Consider the following 16788-nt stretch of genomic DNA (forward strand, 5'->3'; position numbering starts at 1 on the left):
CCTTGAAATGAAAAAAATGTAACAATTGAAAAGTTCCAAGATACCACTCAAATTGTGCCAACCTCTAACCACATCTAGAAGTCACCAGACCACTGCATCTTACAAGTAATCCTACAGGCCTGTCTGGTGGATTATTTACCTCCCTCACCATCAAACCTATTGCTATACTCACACACTAAAAGGTACTTTAAAATTATGCCAAATTTTACAAATACAGATGTGTATGTATGTGTGTCTCAATACTTAGTAGGCACCTTAGAGGAAATGATTTACAGTTCCTGGTTATTTCTACTACTACTTACCTCCTTTCATCCCGCAAAGCCCTTTTCTTCCTCCTTCCCCTTATACACATAACCTTCCCTCCTTTGCTGAACTGCTATTGAAAAGGATACACCCACTGCTTTATTAAAGGCTGGATGTCTTTGCCAGAGACATTCGAGATGGATTTCAAAAATCCAGATGTGGAAACCAACATCTGACTCCACATATGTGACTGGAACTTCTGAGATGAAGCAGTACTAGCCAAACTTAGCAGTTTATTGAAAACCTGCAAGAATCAAAGTATCATTTAGTTTGTATAAGATAATATACATTGCTTGCAATTCTGTACTATTCCCAATTTGCATTATAACTTTATTACAGACAATTACAAAAGACAATTTCACATTTACTTCATTGATTGTTTTAATTAAAGACTATTAGTAGTGGAAGCATGAAAAGATTTAAACAGCCAGACTATAAAATCATTCTTCCTCTAAATATAATTGAATTTTAATGACATCCTGGCCAGACAATGAATACTGTGTTTTTAAGAGCTATAATACTATACAACACCTATAACATACTGTGCTACGAGCTTTACATAGGAACCATACGTTCTTTAAGAAGTTGAGAACACTCATTTGCATTTATACCACTCTAAGAAGTGAACCGGCTCTTTACAGACCACATCTCATTTAATATTTCTGTTCTTTAAAGGCAAGATAAAGGACAGAAGGATTCAAGAAACTTAACTTTAAGGCAAATTTAAAATGCTTTTTAAAAAAAGATTACTAAAAAGTTATTTTCCACTTACCTCTAAGAATATTATCAATGGAAAAAGAATAGCTGAACATTTATAATACAACTGGCTTTCTATTACCTCAACTAGTACATATCAACTATTTCCGCCAAAACTTGCTTAAGACATATGGCAGAATTTAGCGATAGCAAAAATAACCATCTTTTAGATAAATGTGCTTTTTTCTGTTGAAAATATTTGTAAATGGCACTTCATCCTTAATATTCTAAATAATGCCAAACACAAAATCATAGCATAAACAGGTTTTACTCTTAACCTCACATTTTAGTTTTATCTTCATAAAAATCCTGCATTAAGTGGGTCAAGTATTCATACCCACTCTACATCTGAGGAAACACAAACAAAAAGAACAGGTTACTTACTGGGCAAACGGCTAATTGGATGCCCTGACTCCTATTCTACAGAATAGTATTCAGATTATATACATATAGAACAGATCTTTCTTTACAATTGTTAAGTTCTTTAATACTTACTTGTAACATAAATTCCATACTGATCCTGTTTTCAATCAATCTCATCACCAGGTGAGCTTTACACTGAAACATAGTGTAGTATTCCCAGGAAAGCGTATGTGGATGCTTTATGGAAAAGTGTAGATGGGATGCTGGACTAAAAAAATAAACAGATTTAATATAACAAATTTGAATTAAATAAACAATAAATTTCATAGCTACATCAAGACAATAAATCCAAAACCTCATGGGAATACCTTAGCAGTTTCCTTAATATGAGAGCAACGAAGACTAGGAAACATCTAAAAATAACTTAACTAGACATAAAGGAAAATCTGAATGAACAGAAACACATGCCAACCTCCTGGTAGGAAGACACAATAGTGTAAATATTTCAATGCTTTCCAAATTCATCCATACAATCAATGCAATTCCAATCAACAGCCCCAGGTTAAAGCATATACAAAAAACATTCAAGATGGATTATATATCTTAAACAAAAACAACTATAAAAGTACTAGAAGAAAATAAAGGAAAAAAATTTCTTTCATAATTTTGGGGTGGGAAAAATCTTCACAAGGAAAAATATAAAATCCAGAGGACATATAGACCAGACTATGTAAAAATTAAAAATTCTGACATGAGATCATCAGTAAATTAAAAGATAGGTACAGTCTGTAGAAAATATTTACAACATACATGAACATTTAAGGTGTTTATACTTTATTATTTCAAATAATGCTACAGTGATTATCTTTTCATACATGTGCAGTATTTCTGTATGGCAAATATCTAGGAGAATAATTTCTATATGATAACATACTCAGAAGTTGAATTGCTGAATCTAAAAATTACCCATTTTAAAATTCTGATCGGTACTAACAAATTACCCTTCAAAATCAGTGTACCAAATTATACTCTCACAATCAACGTGTAAGAATAGTCATTATACTTCCTTAAAAAAGCATGGCATACTGAAATATAAAATTTTGTAATTTGATATTTGAAAAATTACTTTTTTTTTTTTGCAGTACACGGGCCTCTCACTGTTGTGGCCTCTCCCGTTGCGGAGCACAGGCTCCGGACGCGCAGGCTCAGCGGCCATGGCTCAAGGGCCCAGCCGCTCCACGGCATGTGGGATCTTCCCGGACTGGGGCACGAACCTGTGTCCCCTGCATCAGCAGGCGGACTCTCAACCACTGCACCACCAGGGAAGCCCGAAAAATTACTTTTATACTCCACTATTACTTCTGGGCTTATGGACAGCAATATGAAAAAGGTTAAATAAATTCCAAGGTATAATGGAATACTATATAGCATATAAATAGAACAAAGTAAATTCACATACAGTCACACAGAATGCTTGCCAAAATACAGATACGGTTAATTTTTAAAAAAAAGAGAAGTACACAGTAACACGCATGACTAAATTGTATTTTGTAACTGCCATATACACATAAATAAAGACCAGAAAAAAAAAGAGGTCTGGAATATACCAAATTTATAATCAGGTTATCTCCAAGGAGAGGAAGTGATGGGAGTGAGAAGTGGTAAGAGGGCTAAAAAAGATCTTTTACTTTTTACTCCACATGCTTCTGAACTGTCTTGTTTTGAATCTCTTCAAAGAGCATGCGTTCATGTGTTGCTTTTATACATAAATTTTGAAAATCAAACATACAAAAGGAACTAAATAAATGGACAGAACAAAGGTAAAAGCATTTAGTGTAAATAATTATTTACACACAATGGGAATGCTCTAATTATACGCTGGGAAACTGCCATATAGCAGGCAGTCAAGAGAAGAAAGTGAAAGGAACTAACATTTTAATGAGTGCATACTATGTATAAAGCTTTACCTCAAGTAATCCTGGCAACCAACATGGTTAAGATGGATAATCGTTGTTTTACACGTTAAAACGCACACATTCACAAAGGTTAGACAATTTTCTAGGCTCACAAAAATCAGTAACTACAAAAATCCAAGTCTGTCTAACTCCAAATTCCTATGCCTTGCCACTGACCTAATCTTGTCTCAGTGACCATACTTCCACCAAAGAAAAGACTACTGATTATACAACTTGCAGTTTCTTAACCTTTGTTGTACTTTTAGACACTTGGGTAGTCTGGTTAATCCTACGGACCACAGAAAAAACTGCTTTTAAATGTGCACAATAAAATACACAGGTTTACAAAGGAAACCAATTATAATGAAATACAGTTATCAAAATATTTTTTAAAACTATGACATTACCAACATATGTGCTAGTTTATTAATGCATTAAATAACAAGACCTAGCAGTGGTCTACTGTACTAATTTTAAGGTAATGAGTGCAAAGAATATTTCAAGATACTTGCTAACAATTAAAATGTGACAAGAAAACATCCACGATTTCTACTGTTGACAAAGTCACAGCACTGTCTGTTACCTACAGTCATAATTAAAAGAAATATAAAATTTCAGTTAATGGTGAGTAAAAAATACAGAAAAACTTTCCCATCCAATTCAATCCATATTCCCTTAGGGAATTAATGGACCCTAGAACAAATAAGAATCCCTGCTAGTACCATTATGTTGTTATAAGTGGTTGTCTCAGTGACTTGCTAAAAAATAGAAAGGGAAAGAAAAGAAGGAAAGTGAGAAAAAGGGAAATAAAAGGAAAGGGGGGGGGGGGCTTCCCTGGTGGCGCAGTGGTTGAGTCCGCCTGCCGATGCAGGGGACATGGGTTCGTGCCCCGGTCCAGGAAGATCCCACATGCCGCGGAGTGGCTGGGCCCGTGAGCCATGGCCGCTGAGCCTGCGCGTCCGGAGCCTGTGCTCCGCAACGGGAGAGACCACAACAGTAAGAGGCCCGTGTACCGCCAAAAAAAAAAAAAAAAAAAAAAGAAAAGGAAAGGAAAGAGTAAATAAGTGTCTAGGTAGCTGACTATTCAGATAAACAGGTATAGGTAGGATGTGTTGATGCTGAAATCATCTACTTAGCCTTTTCTATTATTTTTAAACATTTATGAGAATAGTACAATATATTAGCATTAGGAAATTAACATGAAAAAAGAAAAAAGCTTTATTATTTTTAGTCTTTTTTTAATGCTTAAATCCATTTACAGTCATCACATGCAATAGTAATGAAAGGAGTAATTAGAATACTACCGATGTCTATGGGCTCAGTATTATTACAGACCATTATTAACACTTCTTTGGCCTGTGTGGGCCTCGATACACATACAAGTGATCCTAAAAGATTAATCCCATAAAACAAGGTTTGTAGTATCTCTGAACAATAAACATACTTATCCTTCTCTTTTCCTCCACCAAATATGGGATGTAATAAAACTCCACCAGTTTTTAGTTCATATGCCACTATTTTGTCCAGCTCCTTAAAAAGACATAAAAATAGGGGTCAGTGAAAATTATTTTACATATCAAATTTTAGAATTCAACTGTGGTTTCCAATTTCCTGGAATCAGAATGTAAATTTCTGAAAATAAATGAAATGTATTTGAAGGGTAGTTTATGTTATAAACAAAGCAGACTACACAACTGGCCGAATGATAGAGCCAAAAAACCTTCTCTACTTTGTGACTTTAGGGCTGGCCAGTAGCCTGGCAAGTTTTCCTAATGGCTCTCCCCAGCCTCTCTGACCTGTTCTCCAAGTTTATTTCTTCCTTCTCTGTATTTTGCTTCTGGTGGAGGATTTAAGCAAGTAAAAACAAATAGGGATAAAATTATGACAGGATCTATAATTTTAAAACTTCTCTAGTTTTCTTTAATATGACAGATCAAAATGAAAAAATAAAAGTTTAAGTGGAAAAAGACAACACAACTGTGCTGGAAATTCATGACTAGTTTAGGTAACATACAAGCAGTACAGAGAAGTGGGAAAAATCATAACGAAGTGGTTAAAAGCCGGGTTTGAATCCTGGCTCTACTACTTACTAGCTGTGTAACTTTAGCCAAATAACTTAACCTCTCTGTGCCTCAGTTTCCTTATCTGTAAAATGCAAATAATAAGAGTAGTTAGGAGGATTAAGATAGTTACTATTTATAAAATGTTTGTAACAGTGCCTGAAACACTTTAAGTTTTTGAAATTAAAAATGGACTCTTCAGTTCTAGATGTATGAATCTTTCATAGTTCTCAATATTTGAAATCTTTTGCAATTACTTTTTGGCTTACTTAAGTTTAGGTTTAGATGGTGAAGGTATATAAAATGAGAAAAGGAGGATAGAGGGGGTCTATTTAATGAGGCTATTAAAGGCTGAAATTTTTCCCCCTGAGAGGTGAGAAGACAAACATGATATGATTAAAATGTATATGAACAGAATGGGCTAGGCAAAATACAACTGACTTTCTCTTTTTGGCCAAATCTTTAAATAATGGGAAAAGATGTGAAAATGACAGAGAACATAAATACACTGAAGGACTAGCCAACATACAATAAGTACTTATTATGACGTAGGCACTATGCACATTACACGTATAACGTCTCACAATCCCTGTCCATACTAGTAGTAGCAGTAGATACTACTAGTAGTAATAGATACTACTACTACTTTACTCTCCTTATACAAAAGACGCTTGGAAAGATTAAGCAAAATCATAAATAAAGCTTGTGAATGTCTGAAGCAAAATGAAAAGCAAACTGACTCCAGAATCTAGGTTCTCAGCCTAAACAAATTTAGAAAGCACAAAATTACATTAAAAATGACTACTATGAGGAGCTGGAATATATCTAACAACTAACTTGATGTTTAAGGAGCTTAAATATTCTCGTCCTTAGCAAAAAAGTCTTTGGAGGCCAACACTGACAATGGAAAGCAGATAAAATAGACCATTAGTCTTTCTCTGTAAAATGCTTCTCATTTTGCTGGAAAAACTCAAGGACTTTCAAATGACAGTAAGTATTTTATAGTTACTAAAAAATAAAGGACACACGACTTGAAAATCTGGAGAACACTAACATGTCTTATTGACTTCTAAGTGGAAAATGGATCTAGTTGCTTTTACCTCTTTAATCCAATGGCGATATTCATTAACACCAAAAGTTTTTTTCATCCAGAGACCATAAATATAGCCTGAAATTCCCTTCAATACCCATTCATCAGACCTAAACAAAAAGTCAAATAATAATACATTATTTTATATATTTTTAATATAAATAAAATATAATAAATTTTATTATTTTAATAATAAAAATTCTTCAGATATTTTTGGCCAAAGGCCAAAAAGGGTAACAGAACAAGCATTAGCATGTACTTCTCTGCCTTCTTAAAGAAAATGAAAGTTATCAAACCATTTGGTTTTCCCACTTCCTCTGACTGAATTCTGCCTATCCATTCATTGTACCTTCTTCACATCTGGCATCAACTTAATTATAAGACCACTTTATACTCTTGGTTCAAGGTACCTATGTTTGTGCTTTGCTCTGGCAGTGCTGCTTCCCTTATACCCAAGTCTGCCCATACTGTCTGCCTCTAAGGAAAGAGGTGCCCATAGCCAGGACCATACTGCTCAATTCTTTCTCTTTTTTTTTTGATTGATTGATTTGATTGATTGATTTATGGCTGCGTTGGGTCTTCGTTGCTGTGCGCGGGCTTTCTCTAGTTGCAGCAACCGAGGGCTACTCTTCATTGCGGTGCCTGGGCTTCTCACTGTGGTGGCTTCTCTTGCTGCAGAGCACGGGCTCTAGGCACACAGGCTTCAGCAGTTGTGGCTTGCGGGCTCTAGAGCGCAGGCTCAGAAGTTGTCGCGCACGGGCTCAGCTTCTCTGCGGCATGTGGGATCTTCCCGGAACAGGGCTCAAACCCGGGTCCCCTGCATTGGCAGGCGGATCCTTAACCACTGTGCCACCAGGGAAGCCCCAATACTGCTCAATTCTTAAAAGTCCACATTCTTTTATTACCAATCCCATGCATAATTATCAGTGAGATTCTAAGACCTCAAGTTTAATTACTTATTTTTTAGTTTCTTAAGTGGAAAGGCAATGACACCTTTCATTCATTTATTCTTATGTTTATCCATTCATTCATTCGTTCATTAAAACATTTTGTCTATCATGCTCCAGATACTATCCTTTAATGAAACTATGTCTTAGGAAAATTACAAATCAAGAGGCCTTACCCTCCACCCTTTCCCCTCCAGAAAGAAAGAAAAAGACACCAAGACTTACATACTATATATTATAATCATAAGTTATAGTCTTAAGGGAATTTTGTCTATTTCTTCAAATTCACCTCAAGTTTAAAAAAGAAAATAAAGTGTTGTATTTCTCACATCTTTCAAGTAAATTAGTACAAATCTAGGAACTAACAGGAAAATCCCTATAGCATCATCACTATTGTAGAGGACCATTATTTTACCTTAAATATTACCAATTGCACTGAATACTGACATCAGAATTCTAACTATAGTTCTCTGTACACTGAAGTCCTTGTATCTACAGTATTTATTTAGTTCTTTAAGAAACTGATGTTATCAAAATTCTTACCTTATTCTTATTGCATATTACAAAATTAACTCTATTGATATACTGAGGACACGGCCAAAAATTTAGGATGAAATTTATACTGATTACTTTTCTTTAAATATATATAATAGTGTCTGTTAATTATCTGCAGTTAGGACAAAGTTCAACTTACACTGCAGGAAAAGAAAATAAAAACAAACTTTCCTGATTCTTCTCAGTAGTTGTAAACTTTGAAATTACTCACCAAGACATTCTGGATATGAAACATCCAAAAAACTGCTGGGCCAAGGACTGGGCTAAACACCTTCTAGTCAAAGGTGTCTCATCTATAATCATGGCACTGTGTAACAGATTTGTGCTGGAATTTAAAAGAAGAGACAGCTCATTATAACCAAGAAATAAATAATTATTCAATCAAAATAAAATAATCACACTTTTAAAATAACAGAATTCAATTAACACATAAAAGAGAAAAACCAGAATACTGTCCCCAACAGCTTTTACAATTTTAGTTGAAATTCATAATCTTAATAACTTTTGTTTAAAGCAAGGACTGTAATGCTTCCCACTTATTTCCATGAAAAATATAAATACCCTTTTAGGAGGGTAGGGGGTTGTAGCATCAATCAGAAACTGATATGTTAAGCAGAGACTAATCTTTTTATGAAGGGTTCTTCTAATTTCAAAAATCTTTTCCTAATAATACTTTAATGTTTTGTGCTATATTATTTACTTTCAAATGCACTGACCCATCAGACTGTCTAAACAACTCGGAAGAATGCAAGAACACTACTACTATGTCCATTTTACAGAAGAGAAAATAGACCCCCCCAAAAAAATGACTCACCCTGAGACATACAACTTCTAAATTTGGCACTTTTCAAGGAATGAAAGAAGGGAGGGAGGTAAAGAGGGTAAAAGAAAAAAGAAATAAAACTTTCTTTTTTTTTTTTGCATACAAATTTCTGATGATATCAATAAATTTTTAAATAGTGCTAGGACAAAAACCTCACTAGATACCCATATAGTAACTTGCATCATTTTTGTTTTTAATGCATAAGCCAAAAAGAGACTAAAACACATATGTAAAAATTAGTATCAGTTAATTCTGGATAAAGATACTATGAATCTTTTGGGTTATTTTGAAATGTTCCTCTTTATGCTTTTCTACATTTTTCAATTTTGAAAACACTGGATTTTCTACAAAGCCAACCATAACTAAATTGAAGGGAAAAGGTTCAAACTGCATCTTAAAATTGATCACAGGGGCTTCCCTGGTGGTGCAGTGGTTAAGGATCTGCCTGCCAATGCAGGGGACCCGGGTTCAAGCCCTGGTCTGGGAAGATCCTACATGTCGCGGAGCAACTAAGCCCGTGTGCCACAACTACTGAGCCTACGCTCTAGAGCCCGCGAGCCACAACTACTGAAGCCCGTGCACCTAGAGCCCGTGCTCTGCAACAAGAGAAGCCACCACAATGAGAAGCCTGCACACCACAACGAAGAGTAGCCTCCGCTCCCACAACTAGAGAAAGCCCGCGCACAGCAACAAAGACCCAACGCAGCCAAAAATAAATAAATTAAATAAATAAATAATTTTAAAAATTGATCACAAAATAAATAACCTATCTTCACATCATTAACCTAATTTAGGCCTTTTGAATTTGGATACAAACCTAAAAATGCTCATGGAAGCATAAGCAGCCACTTCAACATAAGCCTCATCGATGAATACAGTCTTAAAACAAGAATATGGGTATCGACATGTAAGAATTTCTTCATAAAATTCAAAAACTTCATGAAGATACGACGTGGTATGTTTAAGCAATGGAAGAAGCTGAGGTAAACAAAAATGAGTAACCTAAAAATAAAAAGCAGGGAACAAGATCATTAAATAAAAGAGTTAACTGAAATCTTAAATTTCCTAAATATCTCAGTTATAAATGAAGCTGCATATAAATCCCTCCCCCCCACCTTTTTTTTTTTAACAAATCCATGGCACTGAGAGAAAATACTGGTATGAAATTAGTGACTATTTACTATGCTTACAAAATATTCATTACACTTAAGACTTAAATTCATGATGGATTATAAGTCTGAAATGCTTAGACCCAATGAAAATAATAACTTTGGTTCCAAATTAAAGTTTCTTTTGCATATGCATACAAAACAATCTAAATTTCCAAGGTTTATTGTAAACCTGCCTTTGATTCATAAATATCTAACCTAGTGAATACTGCACATCATAGTACTATCTTAAATAATTAACAGTCATTATACTATCTTCAGTACATATAAAAAACAATATGAAAACTGCAGGGAAGCTTACTGGTAGTGCGGAGATAAGAAATATCAGCAACAGAAATAATTACATCTTACATTACATCCCACTTTGGACACAGACACTCAAATATCACATACTGTCTCACTGTCTCTTATTATGATTCTGTGCCAAATGAACAACATCAATAATGACATATCACTCTGACTAGAATGACTCAGCAAGGTTTCATGAAGACTACATTTGTGCTAATCTTTATGAATTGAACAAAAGTTTCATAGGTAAGGAGAGGAGGAAAAGAGGACATCCCAAACAGTCAAAGACGGGAAAAAATATGGTCTGGTCAGAAAAAAATCTAAGTAAACTATATTGAATATAACAACCATAAATAGAAAAGTAATGAGGAAAAAGCTAGAAAGAAATATTAGGGTCAAATTCTAGAAGCTTTTGAAAGCCATGCTAAAGAAATTTGATTACTGCAGGATATGGAGGCAAGGAAAGTTTTTAATATACAATAAAAAAACTATCTTTCTGACAACATTATAAAAGAACAGATTAGAGACTACCATAAGTGAACGGTGAGCATTTATTTAACATTAGTGGTCAGGGCCCAAACTGCATGTCATTATATATTTCAGATAAAGAAACCTTTTCTCTCTAGTGATAGTTCTAACAGTTGAAAGAACAATTAAGAAAAACTTAGTATTTAATTAATATTCTTCTGATTAGGCATGAAAGAGTGGGAGGGAAAGAAGCAAGAAGCTATGATTTACCTCATGCATATATGGATCTACAAGTATTTCAAAAGGTCCAATGGCCAAGGAGATATTCGACGCAGCTGTTGGAATGGTAAGCATGTAATGGAAGGTTTTCTTCCTCATATCATGGGTATACACTGTCTCCACCAAATCTCCATTGGAAACAGCCACCATTGCAGCATCCACTGTAAATTCTAATTTCCATGTACATAATTCAGAGTATGAATCAACACATGGGAACCAAAATCTAGAAAAAAGATCAACAGTGCAGAAAACATGTTGAAAGTATAACCTACATTGTTTCTGCCACATATAAGTTATTTTAACATTTACAGAACATGCACAAGAAGAAATTTTAGCTATCTGCCCACTGATGTTTTTTACTGAGCAACCTGAAAGAATGTGATTAAAGATAAAGTTCTGTCTCCAAATATTATTGGCAATATTAATAAAATATATCATGTAGTACCCTCCAGTTTAAACCCTGAAAAGAGGTAAGCAATTCTTAGTTTCCAATTTTTTAATTAAAAATAATTTTTACTTGTATATTCATAGTCAGTTTTTACGTAGCATTCATTTTTGGAAACTAAAAATGCTTACAAAAAAGTTTTTAAAAGTACAATATTCAGAATCTATTCCATAATGTCAGGAAACTGCTTTTCTGGAGTATGTGATGCATTGCATAAATTCAAACAATGCTGGTAAAGCCAGACATAAAATTTCTATTCAATGTTCTATTCAGATCAGGTTTTACTATGTGCCAGGGTCTGTATTTGTTACTGAAACAGAGAGAAACATAAGACATCATCCCTGGCTTGGAGGAGTTAATAATCTGAGGAGACTACACATAACATAATATTTCAATAACATGGTTAACTGCAGAGCTATGAGAATGAACTACAATTACATGCAACAATAAAGGTACATCTCACTACCACAATGTTACACAAGAAAGGCAGATATAAAGAGCATAAGGCATATGCTTCCATTTAATAAAGTTCAAAGATAGGTGTAATCAATCTACAGTATTTTAGATATCAGGATGGTGGTTGCCCTAGGGCAGGAGGCTATCAGGAGGGCAAGAGTGAATGGAGGTGGGTAGAAGGGGTACTCTGCGATGTTGGTAATGTTAATGTTCTTTTTCTTGATGTGAGTGTGAATTACACGAGTTTGTTCACTTGTGAAAATGTATTGAGCTTTCTATTTACAATTCGTGTAATTTTCTGTATGTTTTACTTCAATACGAAAGTTTAAAAAATGAAAGAATTGAGACAACTTTAGAACAGTAGACTTGAAAAGGAAAGGAGGGAAGACAGGATTGAAGAGGAACAAGATTCAGAAGAGGTTCAAGTAGTTGGGGATCAAGCTCATACTTCTCATTTTACACTAAATACATGTATTGCATATTCATAGAAAAAAATGCAATTGAAAAAATGAAATCAACTGAAATACGTAAGAATTAGTAATCTACCTTGTGGAATTTTGATACCCACAAGAGAAAACATGAGCACCTCTCTCTGCCATACTTCCCTCTACACTGGGTACCACAAAATGAAGACCTCCTTTTGGCTGATCCAAAGAAAAATTGATGTGTATCTTTAGCACCTTTAATTCTGCAACAAATAAATACATACATACATTGATATATAAAAATATAATTAGGTAACAGTGGTCGATATAATAAGGGCAAAGACTTGCACTGAACATAAAGTGGGAATCAAAGGCTGAGCTTTACATAAAAGATCACACTACTTAACCTAGTTTAGGCTTTTACCATCTCTTTGCCTATAAGGAACTCAACAGTCTGCTTCCACTGGTGTTCTTACCTCCACTCAATTCTAGTCACTGCTACTTGTGTTCTCCCAAAATACTGGTCAGACCACATCCCCCTCTCAACATTTCTGACAATGCTATACTGCCTAAAGAAAAGAGTTTAAAACTACCACATAGCTAAGGCCTTCCAGATCCAATTCAAAACTTACTTTTCAAGTTTGTTCTCTTAGTACATTCTCGCACAGATTGTTAACCCTACTTGTGACTTTAAGGAGTACGGAGTGGGGTAGGAGGGAAGGACTATCCGAAAATTTACATCATGCAGCATTATTTACTATGTTTGATTTCTAAGTAATAAATACGTGTTGCTTCCGTAAGATTAAAGAAAGATGTTCCTTTTAATTTCCCTCAAAACATTAAACCATATGGATTTTCTCCAACCCGTGAACATGTAGCGATGACCTTCCACGCCTGCACCCTAAACTAGGCAACCCCCCTGCAAGGTAAACCCCTCCCCCCACCATATACACATACAAACTATCCAAAAAGAGCAAAAACAAAACAAAGTCTTTTACCTCCTTATCTTGATTAATTTTATAAAGCAAAATAAAGGTAGGCAGAAGGTTATGTATGATAATTATAATGGCTGTAACTTTATACAAGGAAATAAAGAAGATTCAGAAATAATAAGACAAAGTAAAAGTACGCAGAGTGGGTGTTAGCAGCCCTACATTCTAGCCTTGGCTCTACTACTAATTAGTGACATCCAGCAGGTCACTTACTCTCTTTAAACCTCAGATTAATCTTCCATAAAAGGAAAGAATTGAATCAGATGACTTTTTAGGATCCTTCCTTTTATAAAATGCTATAATTCTAAACTGAGTTAATACTGTGTGGGTTCTCAAATCTTGACAAATTGTTCCAACCATCTAATTTTTGTTTTATAACTTTCGCTTTAAAAGCAACAGTGAAATGAGTTGCTTTTTGTCATAGCCCTTGATTGCTATTTTCCTGTTAGCCAATTATCTTTAAGGAAAAAAAGAGCTTCCAACTCCTGTGTATTTCAACTGATTAATTTATAATTTAGGTACCATTAATTTTCATGAAAAGTTTCTAGTCACTGAATCCAACATGATTTTACTGTATACTCAACATGTTCTTGGTATTTTACCATCAACGTGCTTCCATAATTCTGATGGAACCTTAATGCAAAGTTCTCCATTTCCTGCATCAGGATCCACAGCACTAACCGCAGCTGCGTAAGCATTGGAAAAATAATTGAGATTTCTCCTGGGGGAAAAAAAAAGAGAAAGCCAGCTTTAACAATAAGCCATATATTTCACCAAGCATTTTCTTAAATACTTGGCACCATTTGTCTGTAACCATTATATCATCTTACATAACTCATAGGAATGCTCTTTAGCCAAGTAACTGTTGCTCTACTTCCCAAGACTAAAACTATTAAACTATAAATGCGGGCTTCCCTGGTGGCGCAGTGGTTGAGAGTCCGCCTGCCAATGCAGGGGACACGGGTTCGTGCCCCGGTCCGGGAAGATCCCACATGCCGCGGAGCGGCTGGGCCCATGAGCCATGGCCGCTGAGCCTGCACGCCCAGAGCCTGTGCTCCGCAACGGGAGAGACCACAACAGTGAGATGCCCACATACCGCAAAAAAAGAAAAGAAAAACAAAAAAAAAAAACAAAAAAAAAACTATAAATGCAATGGCATATATAGTCTACTCGCCAATGCTATGTGATCATTATGACTATCACATCCTTCATTAATTTTAGAATGCCAAAGCCACTACACTTTCCTAATACAAATGTAAAGAATATACGTAGAATTGAAAAAATAATTATTCTTTATCAATCTGGCAAAAATTTGAATGGATTCAACAAGCTTTATAATCTGATAGAAATTAAGGTGTTTAAAACAAATCAGAATGGGAATTAATTGCTCAAAATTTAATACTGCTCCCCTCCACTCCCCAGTACATGACAATGTAACCTTAATGAAGGAGAGGAACTTTCGGATGGTTCACTGTTATATCCCCTAAATGCCAGGGGACACTCAAAAAATATTTGTTCAATAGGTACTTGGCCTTATTTCCTACTGAATGAAAACAATACACAGAAGCCTTATGAAAATATGAAAATACTGTTCTCATATGATTTTCTAATTTTATTCCATAAAAATAACTCATATATATATATATATATGTATATACATACACACACATACCACATTTCCTCACTGAAATCAGTTAAAGTAATATGGAAGAAGTGGAAGAAAGAAAAAAGACAAGGAATGGCAAGAGCGAGAAAACAAGATTAGACACGATACTGTGAGCCATATTCTTGCTGTGCACCTTTATGTCTATCATCTTGCCATTAGATAACTCCATAAAGTCAAGTCAGTGATATTTCACTAGCTTAATAAATTTTTAACCTAGTTAAAAGACAAGTTTCATATACTCTACAGAGTAATTATAGGGAAAATAAAAGAGGAAAAGCCATGAAAGAAAACATTAAACTTACACACTGTCAATATGATGGAGGCCATTCCTCCCCCATCTCCAACTCTCTCCTAACTAGTAAGGATGTAATATTAACTATGACTTTTAACAACTACAAAACACAAGGTTCTAAAAGTAGTTAAGCAGACTTCTCAATAATTTTAACACTTTCTTTCTCTTAGGTAAATATGTAAAATAAAGGTATTAAAAACTCCAGGACCACAATAAAAAAACAAATGACTGTTTTTTCACATACCATCTTTTTTTTTTTTTTAATTATCATACAGTAAAAGTAACTTTTTTCCTTTGGTATATAATTCTATAAATTTTAACATGTGCAACCATCACCACAATCAGGATATAGAACAGTTCTGCCATCCACAAAGCCCCTTGTGCAATGCCCTGTGTCAAATAAATGGAATCATACAGAATGCAACCTTTTGAGGCTGGCTTATCTCACTCAGTATGTCTTTGAAATTCATCTAAGGTGTTACATGTATCTATTGTTTGTCCCTTTTTATAATGAATAGTATCACATTGAATAGACTGTACCACAGATTGTTTATTCGTTCGTCCACTGAAAGACATCTGGGTTGCTTCCAGCTTTTGGCTATCAGGAATAAAGCTGCTACAAATAACTGTGTAACAGTTTTTATGTGAATTTAATGTTCATTTCTGTAGTACAAACACCCAAGAGTGGGACTGCTGAGTCATATGGTAAACATAAGTTTAGCTTTATAAGAATCTGCTAAACTGTTTTCCAGAATAGCTATACCATTCTGCATTCTCATCAGCAATATATGAACATGCCAGTTGCTCTGCATCCTTACCAGTACTTAGTTAACATACTATCTAATTTTAAAAACTACTTTGTACATTTACAGGTTGCAATTTCTTTTCAGTAAGGTTTCAAAAACATGAAATCTGAAAGGTAGCTGAAGAACTTGTAATATCCCCCAGTTATCTGTGAAATTCAAAAATAAAAAAATCTTTGTTACACAAAAGGCCAAATTTAAACATTACATATTAAACCACTCATTTTTTTTTAATGGAAAATTATTCTCAATCTCCTTATTTCCTGAGAAAAGGTAAAGTGGTCCAAATAAAATGGTGAGTCATTATAAATGGAATCTATTGGAAAGTCAGTTATGAGGAACAATCTTCTCATGGCTTGGATTTCAGTGTTTCCTTTCATAATATGAATCAAAAATGTTTCCTTTCATAATAACCTAATAAAAGCCAAAAATTACAAGACAAGATTATAAATGTTTTCAATTTTCAGAATAATAATGATTGCAAAATATTAATATGCCCCTGCCCTATAACCACCACCCATTCTTCCTTAAGGAAACAAAGCTTAAAGATGAGTAATGTTGTAGGGGATACTTAAAAACTAGTAAATTAAGGTAATCAAAAGAATTTTCTCCAAGAACCTATTATAAACATCTATATTAAATTAAAATAATCT

General features: G+C 34.5%; 1 protein-coding gene across 3 annotated transcripts in view; it reads right to left on the bottom strand.

Moving 5' to 3' along the window:
• The window catches only part of TAF2 (TATA-box binding protein associated factor 2), a 79494-nt gene that overhangs the window by 48260 nt on the left and 14446 nt on the right, over window positions 1-16788 (bottom strand). For all 3 annotated transcript variants that reach the window (XM_059995112.1, XM_059995110.1, XM_059995111.2), the window contains exons 4-12: window positions 13977-14095; window positions 12504-12645; window positions 11048-11279; window positions 9670-9854; window positions 8241-8354; window positions 6538-6637; window positions 4822-4907; window positions 1555-1690; window positions 393-547 (exon numbers count right to left, since the gene is read on the bottom strand). In XM_059995112.1, the coding sequence (XP_059851095.1) occupies window positions 393-547; window positions 1555-1690; window positions 4822-4907; window positions 6538-6637; window positions 8241-8354; window positions 9670-9854; window positions 11048-11279; window positions 12504-12645; window positions 13977-14095 (1269 nt within the window). The remainder of the gene's footprint in view (window positions 1-392; window positions 548-1554; window positions 1691-4821; window positions 4908-6537; window positions 6638-8240; window positions 8355-9669; window positions 9855-11047; window positions 11280-12503; window positions 12646-13976; window positions 14096-16788) is intronic.

The sequence above is a fragment of the Delphinus delphis genome, chromosome 17, assembly GCF_949987515.2.
Source record: "Delphinus delphis chromosome 17, mDelDel1.2, whole genome shotgun sequence".
Taxonomy (NCBI): Eukaryota; Metazoa; Chordata; class Mammalia; order Artiodactyla; family Delphinidae; genus Delphinus; species Delphinus delphis.